Consider the following 25139-nt stretch of genomic DNA (forward strand, 5'->3'; position numbering starts at 1 on the left):
CCCTCATTGGGTGAAAGTCTGTGGTAACTCTGAGTAAGACAAACAGAAGCTCAATGGCCTCTCAGGTATAATCCCCTGAAAATTATTTACTGAACATCCTGCACACACAGTGATTCTTCCCAGGACTTCTGTGTAGCACTTTGCACTTCTATCCCTTTTCTTTTACAAGGAAAGAACAGTGGTGTGCAGGAAACCAAAAGTTGTGCCTGTTCTGCCCCAAGGTCACTGTTGGCCACCAAACTGTAGAAGGTTGCAGGCAGCTACCCAAAAGTTTTTTGGAAATAGCCTCCATTATTACAATAAATGCAGGCCCACCTAAGTATTAGCCTTGAGGGAAGACGTTGTAGGTAGGAAAAGGCAGTCGTCCAACACCTCCAGCTTCATACCTGCTGAATTTTTCCTCACTCTAGTTTTTCATGCTTTGATTTTGAGTACCATCATTTCCTGGACGGCGTCTCTATGACTTGGGCACTGGAGAAGGGGTACCTTTGGTTCTCCAACTGCCAACAGGCTGAAGTGTCCAGAAACACTTAGTATGAAAGAACAACAAAAACACCACTGGAAGAACACTCTCCAGTTAAGCTAACAAAATAGTGGCTTCTCACCATCCCAAATCTGATTATTAGGATAAACACTAACTCTAAAAGGAAATATAACCTCATTAGCACACTATATGCATACCTTTTCCCTGTCCTCTGTCCTGCCCCTGCAAGATGCAGTAACACTTCCTTTTCTACAGGATCAGGCACCTGGTCACCAGGGTCCTCCCTGGCCAACACCAAGAAAACATTTTTCAGCTGTATGAGAATAGTATAGTGGCCAAAAACCACCTGAGTCAGATTGCCTGGGTATCACTTATCAGAGGTGTGACCTTAAGTAAATCACTTAGTCTGTTTTTCTCTGTTTTATCATCTGTAAAATGGGGAAAATGATACTACTTAGAATTAAGTGAAAAAATGCATATGTTATATTTATCACACATAGTATATAAAATTATTATTAATAGCTATCTGTCTTTTAGGAGGCAGATAGTTAATAAACTAATAAAACATGGAAGTCATTTCTTCTAATTTTTATTTTTATTTTTTATTTTTATTCTTTGTTTTTTGAGACGGAGTCTCGCTCTGTCACCCAGGCTGGGGTGCAGTGGCACAATCTCGGCTCACTGAAACCTCCGCCTTCCGGGTTCAAGCAATTCTCCTGCCTCAGCCTCCCGAGTAGCTGGGATTACAGGCATGCACCACCATGTCTGGCTAATTTTTATATTTTTAGTAGAAACAGGGTTTCACCATGTTGGCCAGGCTGGTCTCAAACTCATGACCTCAGGTAATCCACCTGCCTTGGCCTCCCAATGTGCTGGGATTACAGGCATGAGCCACTGTGCCTGACCTCCTTTTTATATGAAAGACATGACTTTCCGCTGAACTCTGGTGACTGAAACAATAAATAGGGTCACCCTTCAAGTAAGCCCCTGTTATATAGCTACAGGAAGTGTCATAATCTCTTACTACCCAACAATACTGCAGTATGCTAACCATAATCCTGCCTCACCTAGGCTGGACCTTTGCCCAGGCTACTCCTTCACCCAGGCTGCTCTCTCTGCCTGAAATGCTGTCACACCACCCCATTCCCTCCTCACTGACTCCCTGCACATATCCACATGACTAGTGCTCAACAATAGCTCTCCACTCCTGTGCATCCCAGCTCTTTGCAGTTAGGTGGGTTCATGAACACATACAGGTTGATGATCTGTTAACAGCAAAGGAAAGCACTGCACATCCTTCCCTTTTGATGGAGAATATAGCAGCCGTATGGGGTTTCATAGACCTTTATCATCAAGAGTACAGTTGCCCTGGAAAACAGACTTTATCCAAGCAAGAGACAAACTTTTAAGTATCAAGCCACTGTGATCTGTGGGCTGCTTGACCACAGCATAAGCCTGGCCCATCCTGAAAAATGTATACCTCTCATGCCCCAGTCCCATCCCCACTCTATCTCCCCTCTCCCTGACTCCCGCCAGCCAAATTTTTAGATCATGACTTACATGTTCCTCAGATAAGCCTAATGGTCATTCTTTCTAGGTAGGTCCCACTCTTGCTATTCTCTATTACAGAGTCTAGTTCTTTCTTTAAAATTATTTTCCTCATAATTTGTAATTACATATTTACACATTTGTCCACTTCTCTCTTCCTTGTCTCCACCACTAGACTGTTAAGATCCACCAGAGATCTATAATTATGATCATCTAGGCTTTACTTGCCAAGAAAATAGGTAAATCAACCAGGGCTTAGAATATTACTAGGGCTTATAGGACAGTATTTATACCTATATTTTAATGAATGAACATTGGTCCATCAAAAGAAGTATACAGGCTGGGTGTGGTGGCTCACGCCTGTTATCCCAGTGCTTTGAGAGGCCTAGGCAAGAGGGGGACCACTTGAGCCTAGGAGTTAAAGAACAAACTGGGCAACATAAGGAGACTTTTTTTCTTTAAAAAAAAAAAAAAAAAAAAAGAGAGAAAAAAAAATTCACTGAGTGTGGTGGTGCATGCCTGTGATCCCAGATACTTGGGAAACTGATGTGGGAGGATGGTTTGGGCTTATGAGGTCAAGACAGCCATGGGAGGATGGTTTGGGCTTATGAGGTCAAGACAGCCGTGAGCCATGATTGAGCTACTGTACTCCAGCCTGGGCAACAGAGCAAGACCCTGTCTCAAAATAAAAAAAAAAAAAGTATACACACAATGCATACAATGGCAGGAAATGTGTGGTTTCATAATAGGAATGAGGAATCAAGGGAAGGACAAATTCCACTGAACCCTGTGCTGGGCCAGAAATTTTGTGCACAGAGGATATTCATGGGCATTAAAAAATCACATCTAAGAGAAAAACAGCAGACTCTTGAGCAAGAGCCAACAGATGGAATCCCTGTTACGATCTCTTCCATCCTGGAAAGCTGTGCACAAGCACCAGGGTCCTCCATGGAGGAAGAAGGAGCAGGAGTGGGTGACATGGAAGGGTTTGGATATTTTAGCAGCCTGGGGACACATACCTCAGTCCACCCCACAGGCAGCATCGTTGATTGTGAGGACCACTTCTCTGTTATTCATGGACATGGCCATCATCCTGAACCCCACTCCACCCCCGCAAAATAAATAAAAGGCAAAAAAGGAAAAAGTGGAAAATATAGGTGCATTTCTATCTTGGAAAGATTATAAAATTTGAGGACTTTTCTCCTTTCTCTGGAGAAAACTGTCTTCTGCACACAGTATGGGGCAAACTACAGAGAATCAAGAGGAATAAAGAATTCATAGAATTGCATCTTGAGTATTTCACTATGAACTGTCACTTGATATTCTCTTTCCTTTTCAGGCCATCAGTTTCTGAAATCACTTCTATGTATAGAGAAAAGGACATGCACTAAAACACTGGGTCAGGAAACTGGTCACTTAAATGCCTTTAGTTCTAACACTTGATGTCTCTATCTTTGGAGCAGTTTTGTATGGCAGCTACAGCTAGATAATATGTTTAGGTGACGTTAACAGCTAAGTATATAACAGACATTTACCATTTTATAGTTATCCAGCACTCAATTCTCTCCACACATACATAGCTTCCTAAAAACACCCCATTCTCTCCTTGGGGATAACTCAAATGGTGTGTGGTCTTAGTGGGAGGACACTAAGTGCCAGCTCTCACTGTCATTTCCTACTTCAGAAGCTGAGGAGCCTGCTCCTTCCTCCACCAGCTCCCTGTTATAGCCAGGGGGCCAGGCAGTCAAACATCACTCTTGGGACTGTAAATCCTAAGTGAGTGATGGAAGAGGACGTGGACAGACACCAAATCCTTTGCAGCAGCACCTGGGGTCCAGCTACTGAGTTAAAGCCTCAATCAACTTTAAGGTCCTGATGCCAGAGATGTCCTAGCTTCTGTTACTTTCTCAGGTTCCTCTTGATCTGTGAACTCCCATATCCTGCCAGTAAATTCTCATTTGGCATAACGTATTTAGGGTTGGATTCTGTTGCAGGCAACCAAGAACTCACACCAGGGCTGTTACATACAGCTATGTAGGCTGTACTCTGTACAAGAGAATCCAGCGAAAGAAACCAGAGGCTGAAATCTAGCCTGAGTTCCATTTGCCAAATTCGTGAGGCTAAATTCTCCTGCAGGAAGGGGTGAAATTTTCCAGTTTACATAGAGGCATTGTTTAGGCTGACAGTGGCCCTGCCCTTGACCCATACATCCCCATTTTCTAGGTATGAAATAAAGACCTAGAGATTAAGTCATTGACAGTTTTATGATTATAGTAATGCAATAACATTGCACTGGGCTCTTCTGCTGCCTTTCTCTCTACCTATATATAGGCTAAATGATTGAACAACCTCTTTATTCCTGCAGGGAAAATGTGAAAGAAGAAGGAATGTTCCTGCAACAATTCATCCTCCTATGATAAGGCTGACCAGTCTGCTACCTATTATTTGCCCACAATTATTAAAAGAGTTGAAATTTAAATGTAAAATATGTGTATAAATGTAAAATATGTGTATGATACTCAGTGCTACGCTACAGTTTTTAATAGTTAACCCTTTACATTCATTAACAATGGCAGAAAAACAAGTAAAGGACTCAAGAACTTTCCATTAATTACCTACAAGTTACATTTCTGACAATTTTATTGAGAGATATCATGGAACGGTAAAGATGACAAATTTTGCTGTGCAATGCTCTATTCCAACCTCTTCAATTTTCCCATGATTGTTTTACATTTCCCATATATTTTTCTCTCATGTTACATCACAAATTTATACAGAGGATCTATGGGCTAGTATATACCATGCCTAGCATGTGAACAGCATTTATTGTTAAGAAGGAAATTAGAGAGTCACCACTCCTTCCATTAGGAATCTAACAGTTCTGCTTCCTTTCCTTTACAGAGTTTCCTTTTACCATATTAAATCCTCCAGTCTTCCTTTCATGTTACTTTAAGACACTGATCAAAATCTTTTGTTCCTACTTCCATTCCCCATAAAAGAAAATTAGATTTGTTTTCAGGCTTTAATCCTGCTAAGATAAAGCAAATCAGCCCTGTTTTCATTACTGTCCAGTCAGTTCCATCAATCACCAAAGGGAATCACTAAAAGCAATCAGCGAACAAGGTCAACAGCACTCAGCAGAGGGCCAGCGCAATGGTACTTTAGCAGATCAAAATGAAGACTGGGAAAAGGATGACAGTGCTTCACAGCCGTAAGAGGCCCAGGACAGCTTCTCAGGAGTCGTCTCTAAATAGAGAGAAGATAATCGAGAGAAGGGAATTATCTTTATTGTGTAACAGGTCTCCCGACATGAAGCTTGTTAAGGTAACAAAGAGCTAAAAGGTTCAGTTGGTGGTTAGCATCATCTTTTCTTGGTACAGTGACTCAGGTTTTGGACTTTGAGACAAAGGCCTTAATTTCATAGATCTTGTTCTTCTCTAGCAGTTTGTGTTGTCACATCTGATAAATAATTACAGAATCTCTCACAAAGAGCTATAGATATCATTTAGGGTTAACTGGTTGCAAGCAACACAAGATAACTTTGATTAACTTCAGCAGAAAGGGGATTGATTGAAAGGAAGTGAGAGAGGTATTAGAATCCATGATGAGACTGAAGAGCCATGCCTGGAGATAGGCTCAAAGGTGGGGAGAAGGTCTCAGAGCAGGAACTATTCAGTGGTCTGGGCTGAATGAATTGACAGTTTGCCTCATCATTATTATCTCTGCTTAAGAAAGAAAGTCCTCAGTTGGCCTCACCAAGACAGCAGAAAAATGAAGGAGAGTGGGGAAGGGGAGTAGGGAAAGGAGGTGATGATATTAATTACCCATAAAAAATCTAGATGTTATTAGCACCATAAAGGACAATGTGTTCCCAGTAGCCAAGATAAAACCAATGTCCACTATAGTATTAAAAAAGAAGTTTTCACCCTAAAGTCCAGGAGCAATCTACTTAACTTGCATTAACAAACATCACATAAAGCACACGTACGTTTTTCATATGTGAACTAACAGACTAGTTTCAGTGAATACAACGCCTGATGCTTGGTAGCTGCTCAATAAATATTTGTTGAATGAATAAATTTCTTTTGCAATGTTATTTGTTCTCATACTTTCTTTATGCCATTTATATTTCCTAATATCTAGCAAATATTCCATATTCAAAATTAGTGAAATAGAACCTCTAAAAGAGAAAGCTCAGTGCAGTGAGAAGAGTACCCAATTTGATTCATTTCTTGATTCTGCTCAGTGTGACCTTGGGGACGGGTCACAATGGCTTTGAGGTTATTTCTTCATCTGTAAAATGAAGTGGTAGAGGTAGATGCCTTTTAAGCATCCATCCAATTCTGTAAGTCTAACATCATGGTCACAAATATATAGATGACAGAGACTCAGAAAACTTGGGAAAAATGTTTATAATTTTCACAGTATGAAGTGGTTGTACCCTGAATCTGGACAGAAAGTAAAACCTAACTTACTTGGTAGTATTTAGGAGAAATTGCCAATATTGTAGAACATCTAGATCACTGTTATCAAACTTTAAAAGAAAGGCAGCAGAATCAAGTTTTCAAATGAAATCATATGTTGAATTCCAATGTTTAAAACAAATAAAAGTCAAACTACTCTGACTGAAACAAAAGAGGGGTGCCTAGAGCCTCATAATCACACCCTTTCCCACAGTTTCCTGGGAACACCATTTGACATCACTTATTTAATTCCTGATTGACTATCCCTAAATTTTTCTGTACCTTGAAATAGTTTTAAAATGAGATATCAAATTTAATTTGGATGAGAAAAATTAAGAAAAAAAGCTTTCCATGGAAAAATAAAAGCACATATGCTCTCTTTCAGAGTCAATTGACTTAAACACAATTTTATTAGTCTACAACAATAAATTTTAATTTGTAAAGCAGAATGAAATCGAGCAGCATTGTTTGATGAAACGGTCTTGGTCTAGACCCTACATTATGAACTAGCATTATATAGACTTGTATCAAATGGTGAAAACTTAGCTTCCAAAACAAGACTTATTTAACAAGTTAAATTATAAAATATGAAGAAACTTCTTCAATATATAAATCAATAGCTTTATTTTTTTCAACTGTCTTACTTAAGAGGAATGATGTATATGTCTCTGAAACCAAAATAATTTTGCACATGCCTTTTTTAATCACCAAAGAAGTAACTGCTGAAAGATATAAAAGACATAAACACAAATTGTCATCTCTGTGGCTCATTGTAGTGGCCTTCCTAGCTTTAGCAAAAAGAAGCAATTGCTCTTCTCATAAAATCACTGTCCCGTCCATTCCACTACTTTGAAATATCATCATCGAAATCATTAAGACACATCCTATTAATTTGGACCATGGATTTCTACACATGAAATACCAACCATAGTCTTTGTTTTTGAGTATGAGCTTTGAAAAATTAAAACATCTTTGTTAAATCTTTATTTAGGAACCCTAACATAGACAAAAGCACATCATTTATACCTTAAATAAGGGATTAATCTTGGTGATCGATTTGTTGAATAGTTATTGTGCTTTAATGATGCCATATTTTTAGTCATATTTTGATTAAGATATAAATGATAAATGATTTTTAGTCAAAGCAAAAAGCAATGAAGATTTTTCTGAAAGACATTTCACCATAGGCAGCAACAAAAAAAGTATATTTCTTAGTCGTTAGTGATTCGATTGACCTCTTTTGGCAGGATATAAGGTTTAAATTGTCTAGGCACAACCAATTAGATATGAAATGACTTATTACATGGATTTGTGACTCACAATCAAAAAGGAAGGCAAAGCCCATCTCTCACTGTTATAAAAGGTCTCTACTGTTTCCTAATCTATGTTGATTCTGCCAATCATCCTTCTGATCTCTTGATTCAATGGTTTCAAGATTCACTTTATAGCAAATATTTAAGACACACCAAGTGATGTAGCAGATGCGATTGGTGCCCTGCCCTTATTTCTTCATCATTTACAATCAGAGCTCCACTTTCAGCTGCCAGCGACTGTAATTCTGTCTGAATACTTTCTATGGTAGCCAGAGCCTACTCTGCCTACACATGGGTCATACCAGAAGATACTGGGGGATTTTCCCAAGTAACTCTCAACCAATGACTGACGAGTTGATAAATACTCTGGCTTGCCTCCCCTAGGACAGGATAACTCTAAGATATGTTGTATATAGCCTCCTAGAGTTCCCAAGTGGAACTGAAGTTGAATTGCTTATGGTGTAACTTGCTAGATATATACTCTTTTTTAGCTTCTCTCTCTTTCCTGACTCACTTCCCCATTCCCCTAGCACTTCTGTAATAAAATACTCACATTTGAATCCTTATTTCTATTCTAAGTTGCTTCTGAGACCAACCCACAGTAAGACAAGGGGATATAAACATGAATACAATGGGAGTTCTACTTTTAAGGAATACTGTCTATAACAGAAAACCATTAATAAACACAACCAACAACAAAAACAGTAACTAAGAGGAGAAATACACAATGTTACATTGTAAACAGGGGTGTGCTGGCCCAGGTGAAGATGATAATCTAGAGTTTCAAATGTTTTGTGCACCACTGGAATGTTAGCTAATGGTTCTTCCTGTAATTCTAAATATTATCCTCATCGGTGAAAAGTGACAAGACTTTCTCTAATAGTCACCTAGTCTAAGAAAGTCATCTTACAAGGGTAACAAAGAGGGTAGGAGTATAAGTTTTCTTCAATTTCATGACAGCTAAAGAGGAATTAGAATAACATTATAACGAATTCTACCTGACCAGTGAATTAAAGCTATAGCTAATATAAAATAGAATTTATCCTTGTATCCACCTTTTTGACAACCCATCAACCCTCTAGGCAAATATGTGGAGAGCAAAACGAAATCAATATTCTGGCTGTTTGTCATTAGTTTCTGACACAAGGAGTTGGCCACTGCAATGCAACAGCAGTGAACAAAAAAATCAGGCAGTATTGGAGAGCAATTTTTAGGAGGTCGTGTTGTAGAACAATCAAGTAGATACCTTAGCTTAAATGATCAGGGAAGGCCTGACTTAAGCGGATGAGGAGGGCAAGCATCCCAGGGAACTACTGGTGCAAAAGCACCTGGCCTTTGCATGTTCAAGCGACTGAATGTAGTTTAATCACTTTCTGCTTGGGTCATTTATCTTTGATTTACTCTTCAGAAGTGATCAAAATATGGCAATACTGAAAATCAAATGGTGTGTGTCAATAAGATTGGCAGGAGCCAGACTACATTGGGCTTTACAAGTAGTTTAGATTTTGTGCTGCTTTAAGTACTGACAGCATTTAAGGAAAACAGTGACATGATCTAAATTTTAACAATGTGGTGTTTTTTTAGATTAGAGGGCAGAAAGAGAAGCAGCAGGGAGACCAGCTAGGTAATAATTGCAGTAAATCCTAATAAGCAATAGTGGTAGTACTAACACTAGTAGTGGGAGTACTCAATTTAAGCTATTTCTGGGTACAAGTAACAAAACACCCAACCTAAGATGTCTTAAATGACGACGTTTGGTTTTAGGTCTTACGTTTAAGTCTTTAATCCATCTTGAGTTAATTTTTGTGTAAGGTGTAAGGGATCCCAGTTTCAGCTTTCTGTGTATGGCTAGCCAGTTTTCACAACACTGTTTATTAAATAGGGAATCATTTCCCCATTGCTTGTTTTTGTCAGGCTTGTCAAAGATCAAATGGTTGTAGATATGTGGTGTTATTTCTGAGGCCTCTGTTCTGTTCCATTGGTTTATATATCTGTTTTGGTACCAGTACCATGCTGTTTTGGTTACTGTAGCCTTGTAGTATAGTTTGAAGTCAGGTAGTGTGATGCCTCCAGCTTTGTTCTGTTTGCTTAGGATTGTCTTGGCTATGCAGGCTCTTTTTTGGTTCCATATGAAATTTAAAATAGTTTTTTCCAATTCTATGAAGAAAGTCAAAGGTAGTTTGATGAAAACAGCATTGAATCTACAAATTACTTTGGGCAGTATGGCCATCTTCACAATATTGATTCTTCCAATCTATGAGGATGGAATGTTTCTCCATTTGTTTGTGTCCTCTCTTATTTCCTTGAGCAGTGGTTTGTAGTTCTCCTTGAAGAGGTCCTTCACATCCCTAAGTATTGTAGTTCTCCTTGAAGAGGTCCTTCACATCCCTAGGTATTGTAAATTGCAGTCCTAGGTATTTTATTCTCTTTGTAGCAATTGTGAATGGGAGTTCACTCATGATTTGGCTCCCTTTTTGTCTGTTCTTGGTGTATAGGAATGCTTGATTTTTGCACATTGATTATGTATCCTGATACTTTGCTTAAATTGCTCATTAGCTTAAGGAGATTTTGGATTGAGATGATGGGGTTTTCTCAATATACAACCATGTCATCTGCAAACAGAGAAAATTTGACTTCCTCTCTTCCTATTTGAATGCCCTTTATTTCTTTCTCTTGCCTGATTGCTCTGGCCAGAACTTCCAATACTATGTTGAATAGGAGTGGTTACAGAGGACATCCTTGTTTTGTACCGGTTTTCCAGTTTTTGCCAATTCAGTATGATATTGGTTGTGAGTATGTCATAAATAGCTCTTACTATTTTGAGACCTAAAACCATAAAAACCCTAGAAGAAAACCTAGGCAATAACATTCAGGACATAGGCATGAGCAAAGGCTTCATGACTAAAACACCAAAGCAATGGCAACAAAAGCCAGAATTGACAAATGGGATCTAATTAAACTAAAGAGCTTCTGCACAGCAAAAGAAACTGTCATCAGCGTGAACAGGCAACCTACAGAATGGGAGAAAATTTTTGCAGTCCATCCATTTGACAAAAGAGAGATTGTATCTTTTGGATAGATAAATATCCAGATTCTACAAAGAACTTAAACAAATTTACAAGAAAAAAACAGCCCCATCAAAAAGTGGACAAAGGATATGAACAAACACTTCTCAAAAGAAGACATTTATGTGGCCAACAAACATGAAAAAGTGCTCATCATCACTGGTCATTAGAGAAATGCAAATCAAACCACAATGAGATACCACCTCACGCTAGTTACAATGGCAATCATTAAAAAGTCAGGAAACAACAGATGCTGGAGAGGATGTGGAGAAATACGAACGCTTTTACACTGTTGGTGGGAGTGTAAATTAGTTCAACCATTGTGAAAGACAGTGTGGCGATTCCTCAAGGATACAGAACTAGAAATACCATTTGAACCAGTGATCCCATTACTGGGTATATACCCAAAGGATTATAAATCATTCTACTATAAAGACACATGCACACGTATGTTTATTGCGGCACTGTTCAAAATAGCAAAGACTTGGAACCAACCCAAATGGCCATCAATAATAGACCGGATAAAGAAAATGTGGCACATATACACCATGGAATATTATGCAGCCATAAAAAAGATCAGTTTATGTCCTCTGCAGGGACATGGATGAAGCTTGAAACCATCATTCTCAGCAAACTAACACAAGAACAGAAAAGCAAACACCGCATGTTTTCACTCGTAAGTGGGAGCTGAACAACGAGAATGCATGGACACACGGAGGGGAATCACACACTGGAGCCTGTCAGGGGGTGGGGGACTAGCGGAGGGATAGTATTAGGAGAAATACCTAATGTAAGTGATAGGGTGATGGGTGCAGCAAACCACCATGGCATATGTATACCTATGTAACCAACCTGCACATTCTGCACATGTACCTCAGAACTTCAAGTATAATTTAAAAAATAGTAATAATGACGTGTGGAGGCTGGTTTCACAGGAAGCCTAGTCCTAGAGCAAGCTCAATGACATCATTAAAGACTCCTCTTCCAGACTTTCTAATCTTCACCCTCAAATTGGAATAGCTATTATATGACTGTCACTAGCAATTGAGACAAGCTGCTCCCTTATTTATATTTGGAGGGAAAGGCTGGCCTTATGTGCTATTTTATGAAGCAGGATTTTTCTTTGTCAGATGCTCCTAGCCCTCCTTTTGATTCATTGCCCCAAATTTATTTAAAGCTGTCCATCCTTGTATCCAATCACTTGCACGGGGCACAGGATTACTAAGATTGGCTTAAGATAAAGCAGACCTCACCCTGAGCTGGGAATGGTGTTGGCTTGCCTTGAGTCACATGGCCCATGTGAAAGGACGGATATCTAAGGGTTGGTGGGGCAGGGGAGATGAGTATTCAACAGGAAAGGGGAAGGGAAGAATGGAAAAGGCAAGCAGTGTACTAACTACATGAAATATACATTTGAGGTAGAGTTAATAGGGCTCACCAATGGATTGGGTATTGGGAGAACAGAAGATTCAGTAAGTTTCTGTATTTTGGCTTAAACAATTGGGTTGGATGTGGGTGTATTTACTGAGGTGGGGAAGGCAGGAGGAAAGATCAGGTTTGAAAAGGATAATGAAGGCTTCCAAACAAGTTAATTTTAAGATACTCAGACATGGAGAGGTAATCAAGTTGTTAGCTGAATATATGAGATCAGAGTTTCAGGGAAAGGCCAAACAGAAGAGATTTGAAATCATACATGTGGAATTTGTTTAAAAGCAGCTGACACTTGTGAGATTGCTCAAGAGAACATATGGATATAGCAAGAAGTAAACTCAGGAGACCTAAAGGCAGAGTGCAATAGGAGCCATTAAGGTAGGTGGAAAATCCAGTCCCCAGCATCATGTGTATGGGTGGAAAGAGGGTGGTGTTAATTGTCAGCTCTCTGCCAAGTGGGTGGGATGTGTTACCTCTCTCAAAATGGGAAGTGTGGAACAGGAAGGATATGTTTAAAAATATACAGTGCAGACGACAACATGGTGTAGAAAGTATTAATAATATAACATTCAATCTTTCAAAAGGGAGTTGGCTCATTATGATAGTCCTCTAAATTAAACTTTTAGTGGGAATCGGATGGACATGGCATCCCCTACAGCAATTCTATGCCAAGGCCTAATGAAAAATACTGACCATTATTACATCTACAATTTGATTTCAAACACAACTGAATTTTGGAAAATAATTATGAAAAACTACAGGGGAAAAAAGGGAGTCATCGCTAACAGAAACATTTATGTCTGTATCAACAAAATCTTCTACCATGAAGCAAATTTGCAGTAAACTTCATTTGTTCTGTGTATCTACTCAACTAAAATTTAAGGAGCATTTATGTGAGACTATATTAAGTGCTGTTGAAAGAGAAACCCTAAGTTGTGTAGAAGAGACCCTTCCATTGAAGATTTTGTTTTGTTTTGTTTTCTTTGAAACCACTTCCTAAGTGACTATGGGCAAATTATTCAGAATCTTGGTGCTTTTCTTCATATATGAAATGTACATGATAACGTTACCTATCTCAGGGCTGTTGTGAAGACTAACACATGTAAATAGCTGAGAACAATGTCTGGTACATATAAGCATCAGTTATTAAGGGGATGTAAGGCAACTTCCATATAAGTGGTAGCATGGCTCAGTAATAAATAAATAAGTAAATAAATAAATAAATAAATTTGATTACTTGATTATCACATGCTAATCTTCAGCTCAACCCTGCAGGGATTCTTTCCACTTTATAGAACAGGAAAACCGTTAACAGGCTGTTCTGAAACTTAACACACAACTAATAAGTGGTCTAATTATGAGTCAAACCTTAAAGTAACATCAGAACTCATGCACTTTCCAAAATATCATGCAAGAAACCCAAGAGTCCAGAAACCTAGATTCTAGCTCTGTATATGCCTCCTATTAGCCATTGCAATCCTGGGCCCTTTTACTTCCTTACTGTGAGACTGTTTTCTGTTTGACAAAATGTTTACAATAAACAGGCCTCTCCTCCCTGCTTCACAGGGTGGGTCACTGTGAAGGTCAAATGAGAGAAATCTATAAATCGTAAAATTTCAAATAATAATTTTTTTCATCTGCCTGACTAATCTCCTTTCCTACTTCGGATGTATTTTGTCATCCTGATGCCAAATACCAATTTTCAGGTACCCAATCCTTAACAACAACTACCAAATTTTGATATTTAATTAAGGACAAAACACTGGATAACTACAAATAACCCATTAAAGCCTCTGCTCAACTCCTCTGAGGTTTCAAAATTATACCTCAACAATTTAAAATCATCACATCAAGTGGACATCATTCAGGCCATCAGTTAGTAGTGTCAGTAATCTGACACTGTTAGGGTGACCATATCCTGTAACCACAGACCAAAATACCGAGAAAATGCACATCAAAATACTTCTTAGCATGTTACAACATTAACATGGCTGCTTGTCCTTCATTATATTTATAAAAATACCACTCATCCATTCAAAACTTTTATACTTTCCAAAGTTCTTTGGTGTTCCTTATTCCATTTGATCATCTAGCAGTTCTGTTAGGCAGGCAAGGTAGGTTTATGCTTGTCTTATGTTCAAAATCATTTTGAAGTATAACTTGTGTTTCAGGCTACCAACCCCTATTTTGGTGTCTGCACTGCAATGTTACATACATTTTATATTTGAAATTACTCAACATTACAGATTGATTGTAGTTCTTAGTAATAACATTTACATTTGAAAATATTCCTAAAAAATATCCCGTACATTTAAGTCATCACAAAGAATCCTTTACAAATCAAATTAAATCTCTCATTCACAAAAGTAGATGTAGCAACAGCTATCACTCTGTGAAAACTCAGTTGTACTAAATAAGCCTGCTATGTAGTACCTCAAAATATGCACTTGTTGATAAAGTATCTTCAGCCCACTTCCTCAATTTTAATAGAAGATACCATTCTTAGAACTGTGATTAAACTACTTTGGACTTTAAGTACCAATAACACACTAACAACCATTAATAATATTATTAATGGCTCAGGAACTAAGTAAATTACAGCAATTTAAAATGATTAATATTTTTAAAACACAGGTTTTGAAAGGTCACCTTATAAATGTCAGCAAATGTTGCCTAAGCTATCAAAATACTGAAGCGATTAAGGTTCAACATGATGTAAAAGAAATTCCTTATAAAACAGAAGTAACAATTAATTGATGTGGTTTAAGAAAAGTACTGAATTGGGAATCAGGTTAAATCTACTCCAGATCATTTAACTTGAGCCTCACTCAGTTAATATTAAAAAAAAAAAAAAAAGTTTCATAATATGCAATTTTACCATCTATATATAATAAGGTTTTGGAAAATCATGAGAAGAAAATTGATTAGAGGCAAAAGATTAAGACTTCTGAACCAAACCAAGATTATATCAAAACATTTATTTTTTGTGTTACAAAAACACAAATAAATCCAAGCAGATAATGAAATAAACACTTTTTTTTTAGTGTCCCATCCTGGGTTTTCTATGTCCTAGAATTTATTAAGCAGGTCAAGTTCAGGCTACTTCAACACTTCTTCTGGATGCTATGAAGTCTCCATCTTATAACCATGTTTCTCTAGTTCAGCTCTACGATAAAACAGAAAGAACATCACCAGGCATTCTTTAATAACATTCTTTCAGAAATAATACAGTAAATAAATAAATAAATGAGCTTGAGACATCAGTTTACAATATCACTGAATAGTTTTATTTTTGTCTCTGAAGAAAAAACTACATAAGAAAATTGGATATGAGTCAATATAATACTTAAAATTTTGCTTTTCCCATTAGTTAACTTATATTTTATCTTCCTTAATTGTCTTATAACTCTATTTGTAGAAGAAATGTGAAGGAGTTACTGCTATCCTTCAAATACTTTCCAAATGCCATATGAATGTTCTGTTCCTAATAAATATTTAAACATAAGTTTTGAGACTCATTAACCTCAGGCAAAGTACACATCACTATCAAACCAGATTTTATAATGATCATTACAGGTATTATTGTATTACTGTTGTATATGCAGAAAGAATAAACAGATTGCTTTCCATATTGACATATATCTATTGCTCTAACCAAAATATATACATATATATTAGTAATCAAATTTAAAAGTGTGTGAAAATTTTCTGCATTAACCATATATGTAAAATAAATACAAAAAATAAGTCATGGAATATTAAACAAGACTTTACTTTCCTGATTTTAAGTATGAATGAAAATCCCAAAAGTTTATACTAGCATGAATATACAAACATAAAGATACTTTTTTTATAATTTCAAATAATTTGTCCAATCTAAAGATAAATCATATATTGAGAATGTCATCTGCAATTGTTGATCTGCCTTAAATAAAATATTTGTACAAACTGTTTAGCTATGTCATCAACTTCAAACTATTTAAACTACCATTCAAAATATCACCGCAACTTATTTGCCACAATTCAGATAAAAGTTTATGACAAAATTATTAGATGGCTAAGCCATGATAAAACACTGAGTAAATTTAAGGTATGATTAATATGCTTTACATCATTACATCCAGTAAGACAGACATTTGTTCTCAAGTAAATTTGGCTTAGACACCACCACACTATTCCAATGCAAACACATGACGGGAATAATGTATAGTATTTAGTATTCATTTCTCAAAACTCTTTTGCTTTCCTATAATTTTTAGTTATTTAGAATACAAACAGTGAGCTAATTTCCATAAATTATATCAAGGCCACAGATTGTTCAAATGAATCATCTTTGTCTTCTGCTAGGGTATAGTATGGGCTGGTGGTATACACACTGGATTAAGAGTCAAGAGCTCAGTGCAAGTCTCTGACTCTGGCCCTTCCTTTGCTAACAAATTGCTTCCTTTGGGCCCTTCCCCTACCCCTCAGGAAACTGGAGATTATAGTATCAAGGCCACAGATTGTTCAAATGAATCATCCTTGTCTTCTGCTAGGGTACAGTATGGACTGGTGGTATACACACTGGATTAGGAGTCAAGAGCTCAGTACAAGTCTCTGACTCTGGCCCTTCCTTTGCTAACAAATTGCTTCCTTTGGGCCCTTCCCCCACCCCTCAGGAAACTGGAGATTATAGTATCTGCCCTTCATTTGTAACAACTTATCTCCATTGTTTTGAGAGCTAAAGGAGAGAAAGTTATACAAATGTAATGTAGTATACATTAAAATAAGAATCAAGGCTGAAAGGAAAAGCTAAAAGATTCTATTTCTGATGATCACAGAAAATTCAAATGTTTCATACAAAAACTCTTGTTGCCAATCTTTAGGGAATGTGGTAACTGTCTTTGAATTTTATCTCATGCTAAAATTTTACACTTCACTCTGTAGAATATTCACTTTAACAGCAGGCAAGAAAAACAAACAAATGAACCAAAAAAACCCAAAGTCCAACCTACAATTTAAGTAACAAGTATACCAAATCTGTCCTTCAGGTTTGTGTCTATTGGCCTTCCTAATGGGAGGTGGCTGGTCACCAAGTGCCTGTATAAATTGTTTACGAACACAAACGAGATGATAAAATGCTTCTCTATCAGCTAAATTCTTAGAGAAGATGAAAGATTCTTTGCTAGAATTTAAAAAACCAAAAGAAAAAAATTGAGGCCACCAAGTACAAAACAAAAACACTAATAATCATGAGGCTGCCGAATGGAAAAATCAACAAAGACAAAAACAGAAAACCCCAACACAACTGTAATATCATACAACACACACAGTGAACATACACCATCTGAAACAAAAACAGCAGCAGTCTTTGTGCAACAAAATAAGAAAAAAGACTAATGGCCACTAGTAGGTTTGAAAAGTCCTCTTACTATCCAAGAAACTACTCAGCTTTATGACAATGGCTATATCAGATTTGGCAAATAAGGAACTATACTGGCTTTTTTTTTTTTTTTTTTTTGAGAGACAGAGTCTCGCTCTGTCGCCCAGGCTGGAGTGCAGTGGCGCGATCTCGGCTCACTGCAAGCTCTGCCTCCGGGGTTCACACCATTCTCCTGCCTCAGCCTCCCGAGTAGCTGGGACGGGACTACAGACGCCCGCCACCACGCCCAGCTAATTTTTTTTGTATTTTTAGTAGAGATGGGGTTTCACCCTGTTGGCCAGGATGGTCTCAATCTCCTGACCTCGTGATCCACCCGCCTTGGCCTCCCAAAGTGCTGGGATTACAGGCGTGAGCCACCACGCCTGGCCTATACTGGCTTCTTAGAGTTTTTATGTAAGACATGAAATAGGGTTGAGAAAATCATACTACTACCTATTTCTCCTAATATATAAAGAAACAAACGATATCAGAAGCCGCAAAAACAGAATGACTTCAAGTTACCTGGAAGCACAAACTGGCCTTATTCTTTCTACTTCTATCTGTTAAAGGTAATTACACGGAAAGAGAAAGCAGAATGCGGAAAGTGGGTGGCCTGCTACACGGATAGTTTTTATTTAACACACACCATAGTCTAAGCACTTAACACATATTAAATCACTTAAATCTTATAATAACTCTAGCAGTAAAGCACTAATTATCATCTGAATTTTATATGTGAGAAAAGTAGGTCACAGAAAGGCTAAGTGACTTGCCCAAGGTTCATATGGCTAAAGAGGAGGCAGATCTTGGGTTGGAACCCTGGCAGTCTGATTCACATTCGAGTCTGAGATGCCGCTCCACTGTTAAATAGGATTAGGACGAAATAACATCAGAAAACAGTAAACCCCATTCTTTACCATGGCTTATGATACTATGTTAAGGGTTTCCATGTACTTTACAGAAAAGATTAGGGAGAATAACTTTGTGTGAGTTTTTTAATCAAGATAAATTTTTTAAAGCAAGGATTGTCGGAGGCTGTGTTATTCAATATGGTAGTCATACGTGGCTATTTTAATTAAATAAAACAAAAAATTCAGTCCCTTAGCTGCACTAGCCATATTTCATGTGCTCAATAGCCAAATGTAACTGGATTGCTTGTATACAGCAGCTTCTCAAACATTTCCATCACTACAGTAAGTTCTATTTGACACCACTGGCAATGTAGCAGCAATCTTAGTGAGGAAAACACTCATGACTCAAAGGGGGAATTAAAAGAAAAATCTTATTCACTAATGGAGGCATCAAGATTTATAACCTCAGGCAAAAAACAACCACCAAAAACAACAAAAATAGATTGATACACCTACAGAAATCCACAAACCTAAAGGCAGAAACACAACAGAGTACATAACAGCACTGTGGGGGTGTATTATAAAAACAGTAAGCCACAAAAATATAACGTTCTATTTCTAAACCAAGAAAAAGGCAACATGTAATGATGTGAAATCTAATTATCAATACATTTACTACCAAAAGTTTCTTGGTAAAAATTATAGTATTCAATAATGTATCAATTAGTTTTAAGAGGAAAGTACTAATGAAAGACACAAAAGAAACAAAACTTCAAAGGAATTTGACTATTTTGAATGTCAAAGGAAGAAAACTTACTTAGCCTCAATTTAAAAATGTCAAAAACATACCAGGGAAAAAACTCTGACATGTGATTAAGAACAGAGAGTAGGGATCAACAGCATTTGGAAGACCTGAAAATAGTCTAATAGCATAACGATGCTAAGGAGGAACAAAAGGGAATGCATATTTTTCAAAAGCTAGTAGGGTGTTCTCTAACATGGCTCATTTTTTTTTTTTTTTTTTTTTTTTTGAGACGGAGTCTCGCTCTGTCGCCCAGGGAGTGCAGTGGCGAGATCTTGGCTCACTGCAAGCTCCGCCTCCCGGTTCCTGCCATTCTCCTGCCTCAGCCTCCCGAGTAGCTGGGACTACAGGCGCTGCCACCACGCCCAGCTAGTTTTTTGAATTTTTAGTAGAGACGAGGTTTCACCGTGTTAGCCAGGATGGTCTCCATCTCCAGACCTTGTGATCCGCCCGCCTCGGCCTCCCAAAGTGCTGGGATTACAGGCGTGAGCCACCGCGCCCGGCTATGGCTCATTTTTTGAAGGAAATAAAACAAAGACAAATGTAAAAAGAAAGTGCATGAGCTTGTACACATAGAATTAATCTGATCCTCGAAATAAACTGAAATCTGTAAAAAGAATAGAAGGGGCTTTTAAGAGCCATATATTGATCATGAAGAATGAAAAAGAGCAGATCCAATGCTTGGAACAGATGATGTAACATTAACAGATTTTTTTAAAAAAGCAGGATTATTGTTCAACAGCTATCATTTTATCTTGTCCATAAAACTATAAAAGGAAAAACAACATTATTAAGACAAAATTGAAAACTTATTAAGACGGGTAAGATAACTGCATTAAAGCAGTTTAAAATCTCAAGGCTCTGGATAATTACATCTCAGGGTACTGGAAGAACCAAAAGATGTCAAAAATCAGTCAGCAATATTTGAGAAATGGAAATAAAAAATTGTAGAAGTATCAGTATAACAGTGAAAGGTAAATTGTACTATTTCTAAAAAGGAGAATAAACGGGTAAAATTATTATCAGTCTCCAGCAAAATTCTTAATGTCTTTAAAATACAGAGCCAATAAAAACAATGCAGTGTAGGAGCTGGTACTACTGCATCACTATTAGAAATCAAAGTTTAAAAATGTATTACAAACTTTTCTGTTTGTACAAGCTTATTAGACTAGTAAATTAGAAGACTGGAATACATACATCTTCTATATCTTTACTTGAGCAAAGTATATGACAGTCTATTTATTCTTGCAGCCAAGACAGATAAATACAGGCTGAATCAAAATAAAATTAGGAGGGAAAAAAGTTTCTTCAACAAATGGTGCTGGAAGGACTATACATCTATATGCAGAAAAATGAGCTGAAGCCCTATTTCATAACATATACAAAAATTAACCCAAAGCAAAGACTGACATGTAAGAGCAAAAACTATAAAACTCTTAGAAGAAAACAGAGATAAATCTTCACTACCTTGAATTTGCCAATGAATTATTAAACATGACACCAAAAGCACAAATAACAAAAGAAAAAATAGATTAAAATATGACTATAATTTAAAACAAAAAAAGAAAAATAAGTTTTGGCAAGCATGTGGAGAGACTGAAACCTTCACACCCTGCTAGTACGAATGCTAGTAAGGACATAAATTGTTCAACTGCTGTAGAAAACAGTTTGACAGTTCCTCAAAAAGTTAAATACAGAACTAACAAATGACCCAACAATTCCACTTCTGTTTATATATATATATAATTTTTTTTCAAAAGAATTGAAAACAGGTACTCAAATATATGTACATGTATGTTCATAGCAGCATATTCACAATAGCTAAAAGGTGGAAACAGTCTGAATGTCCATCAACTGATGAATGTATAAAACGTGGCAAATCCATATAGTATTATAAATTGGAATACAATATACAATATGGAACATGTACATGGAATATTATTCAGTCATAAAAAGCAATGAAGTACTGACGCATGGTACAACGCGAATGAACCTTGAAAACATTACACTAAGTGAAAAAAGATACCCACGCAAGGTCACAATATTATATGATTTCATTTATATGAAGCATCCAGAATAGGCCAATCCTTAGAGATAGAAAGCAGATCAGCAGCAGCCAGGGATTAAGGGAAGAAAGAGTATGGAATGACTGCTTAGTAAGTACTGTTTCCTTTTGGGATGCTGAAAATACTGGAACTAAATAGAGATGTTGGTTGCACAATATTGAGGATGTACTAGAAGCCAATGAACTGTACACTTTTAAATGCTTAATTTTATGTTATATGAATTTTACCTCAACAAATAAACGAAGTCAGGTAGATTTATACATGAATATGACACAGTACATTCTCACAACCCCAATCTCCATTCCAGTTTGAGAATCACCAGTCTATTAGGTCCCAGCACTTTATGATTCTAATTTCTGCTGAGTTATTTGATATTGGTAGGAAATTAACATTGACAGAATTAAATTCCCAAGGATAAGAAATGGCAAATATGCTTCTATTTTACTACCTTTATAAAAGACCAGAAAGAATAAAATTTGTAGGCAATTACTCAAAGTGTTCATGTTTAGAATCACAGGAGATGAAGACAATATGTCTTACTTTACACAGTTCAAAAACCTATTTCAAAGATTAAGTAGCTTTTAAGAGGTTAATTATCTACGTAAATTACATATTCCATGCTTATAATTAATACTGAACTACAATAAAAATCTGGCTTAAAACTTACCGTAACTGATTAGAAAAGTCATCCTCTACATTGTCATCATCCCAATTATCCTCCCAGACATGTGCATCTTCATCTTCATCTAAGCCAGCCCAGTCTAAAAATAGAAACAGATGCTGTCTAAATATTTCTCATACATTATTTCCACAATTACAAAAACTTTGAAAAGCTTGCTACTGAACACTCACAATTCAAAAACAGCTAAAACCGTATCTATGAAAAACGGTATCTTCCTTAAATCTGAGTTTATGCTGTCTAGTTCTCTCAATTCTTGAGTTTGCAGATAATCTGAAACAGAAGTTAATACAAAAAAATCCCACCTGCCATGAAAACTTGTAATTTCAGGAGGAGATTTACTTTACTGATTTTTCTTTGTACTCATTTTTGGAAGGTCTACTTCACAATCTTTCAAAACACAACACAAAACAACCCTAAAGCAAGTTGAGTGGCAGGAAGATACCAGTGTGAAATTTAAAACTGCAAAACACAAGGATAACTTATATACAAATATTTAAAAGTAGACCAAACTGTACACCACCACTAGTATCTGCCTAATATAACTGATACAAAATTTATATTTTCAAAGGAAGAATAAACGTAAATATGCATAAAGAAGAATATTGTAGTTTTTAGTTTTCTAGATTTTCTTCCTCTCTTTGGTAGTGGTAGAGCGGAGGTTGAGACTGAGATTTCAGCTTTTGTTTAGAATGGTGAGAAAGTACATATGTATTACCACTATTCTCTAACCTCAAATCTCAAGCTCTAAATATGCTATGTGGGTTGAGCCTGGAAATAGAAATTATCTATTTTATAGTTATTTTAAGGAGTCTTTATAAAGATATCTAATGGAGTTTTATGTTACAAAAAAATAATTTAAATAAAGACTAGATACTACGTTCTTAAGGGGGTGACATAACTCAAAATCACAACAGAACTGTTTCAAGGTTCTAAGACAACAAGCAGATTTTTCTACTCAGCTTGAACCACTTCCAACTAACCAGTTCCCTAAACTGTTTAAAGTAGGTCACTTCCATCTGCACTGGTCCCTAAAAAGGAAATAATCATGTGTCAAAAGATTCAAGCCAGAAATATAAAATAATATTTGACACTTTTCTGCTAACCTTGTAAGTCTTTGAAAAATACTGTAGAGTCTTATCTTTTAAAGCAACTATCTTTTAAGAAACAAATTTTTTCATCTAATTATGATTTGATTCAAAATGTTAATTTCAATAGCTATTAAGTGATGTCTTCAAGTTGACTTTACTTCTTTTAACTAATTAGAGAGGGGAAAAAATATTTAAGAATGGTACAATTTTTTTTTTTTTTTTGGAGACAGAGTCTCGCACTGTCGCCCAGGCTGGAGTGCAGTGACCCGATCTTGGCTCACTGCAAGCTCCACCTCCTGGGTTCATGCCATTCTCTTGCCTCAGCCTCCAGAGTAGCTGGGACTACAGGCATCCGCCACCACACCTGGCTAACTTTTTTGTATTTTTAGTAGAGATGGGGTTTCACCATGTTAACCAGGATGGTCTTGTTCTCCTGACCTCATGATCTGCCCGCCTCAGCCTCCCAAAGTACTGGGATTACAGGCGTGAGCCACCGTGCCCGGCCAATTTTTTTAGTTTATAAAGTTAAACTCTAATGATCATTTACAACAAAGATAAAGCATCTCTCCTTCCTCTAATAACCATCTCATGCTATTTTAATGGCAGGGAAAGGAAAGGAAAAAGTAGAGATAAAGTCCCAGGAAAAAGGAACGGGCTCATGAAGAAGGGGAAAAAGAATACTGTGAGCAACATTTTAGGTAGAACATATAAAAAAGATTCATAACAGTAGCTCTATATTTCTTTGGTATTACTATACAGTACTTCATAGTTATGACACTACTGAGTGAACAAAGATGAAAGAGCTGGCCAAATTCTTCGTTAATTATCTGATAAATCTAGATAAACTCTGTAGCCTTAATACCGTTATCCTAAGCAGTAAGAAGCACTGATGTCTATGTAATAGCATACCATCCTTCCAATTATCATAGATGTGGAATCTGAGAAATAGCCTCTTTTCTATTACAACTTATTAAGCAGTTAAAATTAATACGAGCACTATTAAGAAAAACAGTGCTAACACTGACAAACCAGAATCTATAATCTATTTTAGATAGATATTTTAAAGAGTTTATTAACTTGGATTATGTACTTAACTATATTACATAAAAAGCTTATGTGATAGTAGGTATAATGCCCCAAAATAGTATTTCCAACACTTACAAATTCTCTATACAATACATACATGTTACAATATATGTAAGTTACAATACATACAAACTCTACTCAATGTATAACATGAAAAAGCTGTAACTATTGTAATCTCTGGGTTTAGCTGACATTTTCTTGGATCTCTGAATTGTGCTTTAATTTTCAACTCTAACACTACACTAACAATCAAGCAATTGTAATCACTCAGTTTTAAAGGGTTAACTCCAGAAATAATTTTTAAAAGGACAAAATATTACCAAACAATGATATACCCATGATACCTGATATGATACCTCATGTCTAATGCCATCCTTCAATATGCGGATGGCCTTATAAAGCATACACTTTACCTTAAACACTAAATGCATTGCCAGAATTGTGATTAATTATGTAAATAACCACAGCTGTATTTACTTCAATGTGTATGCCTCCAGATGTGTATTGGTTAAAAAAAAAAAAAACCTACATTTTAAAAAGTCAGAATTGGAAATAACCAGTAGCAGATGCCTAATATGTAAGTTTCTAGCAATTCTTATTTTAGACGTTGTCCCAAATTGGGCTTTCTTCACTTTGGCTAGTTGAGAATTACATCTGTGACTAGCTTTAAATTTAAAAAATCTGAGCTATCCAAGATCTCACACACACTTCACCTAAGTATCACCTTGACATTTAAGTACAAAAAGAATTTTCTCTCAACTTAGAAAATTCTTTTAATACTTACTTTCCCCTACTCTGTAACATACATTTCAAAATTTCTGAAAGGCATGAAATACAGCATTTTTGAGAAAAGTAAAAA

General features: G+C 36.6%; 1 protein-coding gene across 2 annotated transcripts in view; it reads right to left on the reverse strand.

Annotated features, from left to right (window-relative positions):
* Positions 1-884: 884 nt before the first annotated feature.
* The window catches only part of SHFM1 (split hand/foot malformation (ectrodactyly) type 1), a 40576-nt gene continuing 16321 nt past the window's right edge, over positions 885-25139 (reverse strand). The window contains exons 2-3 of one of the 2 annotated variants that reach the window (XM_011974701.1): positions 22092-22185; positions 885-1852 (exon numbers count right to left, since the gene is read on the reverse strand). In XM_011974701.1, the coding sequence (XP_011830091.1) occupies positions 1753-1852; positions 22092-22185 (194 nt within the window). In that variant the 3' untranslated portion in view covers positions 885-1752. Of the gene's footprint in view, positions 1853-15262; positions 15471-22091; positions 22186-25139 lie in introns of those variants that run through there. The other variant, XM_011974702.1, reaches the window with a different exon arrangement.

The sequence above is a fragment of the Mandrillus leucophaeus genome, unplaced genomic scaffold (genome assembly GCF_000951045.1).
Source record: "Mandrillus leucophaeus isolate KB7577 unplaced genomic scaffold, Mleu.le_1.0 Scaffold148, whole genome shotgun sequence".
NCBI lineage: Eukaryota > Metazoa > Chordata > Mammalia > Primates > Cercopithecidae > Mandrillus > Mandrillus leucophaeus.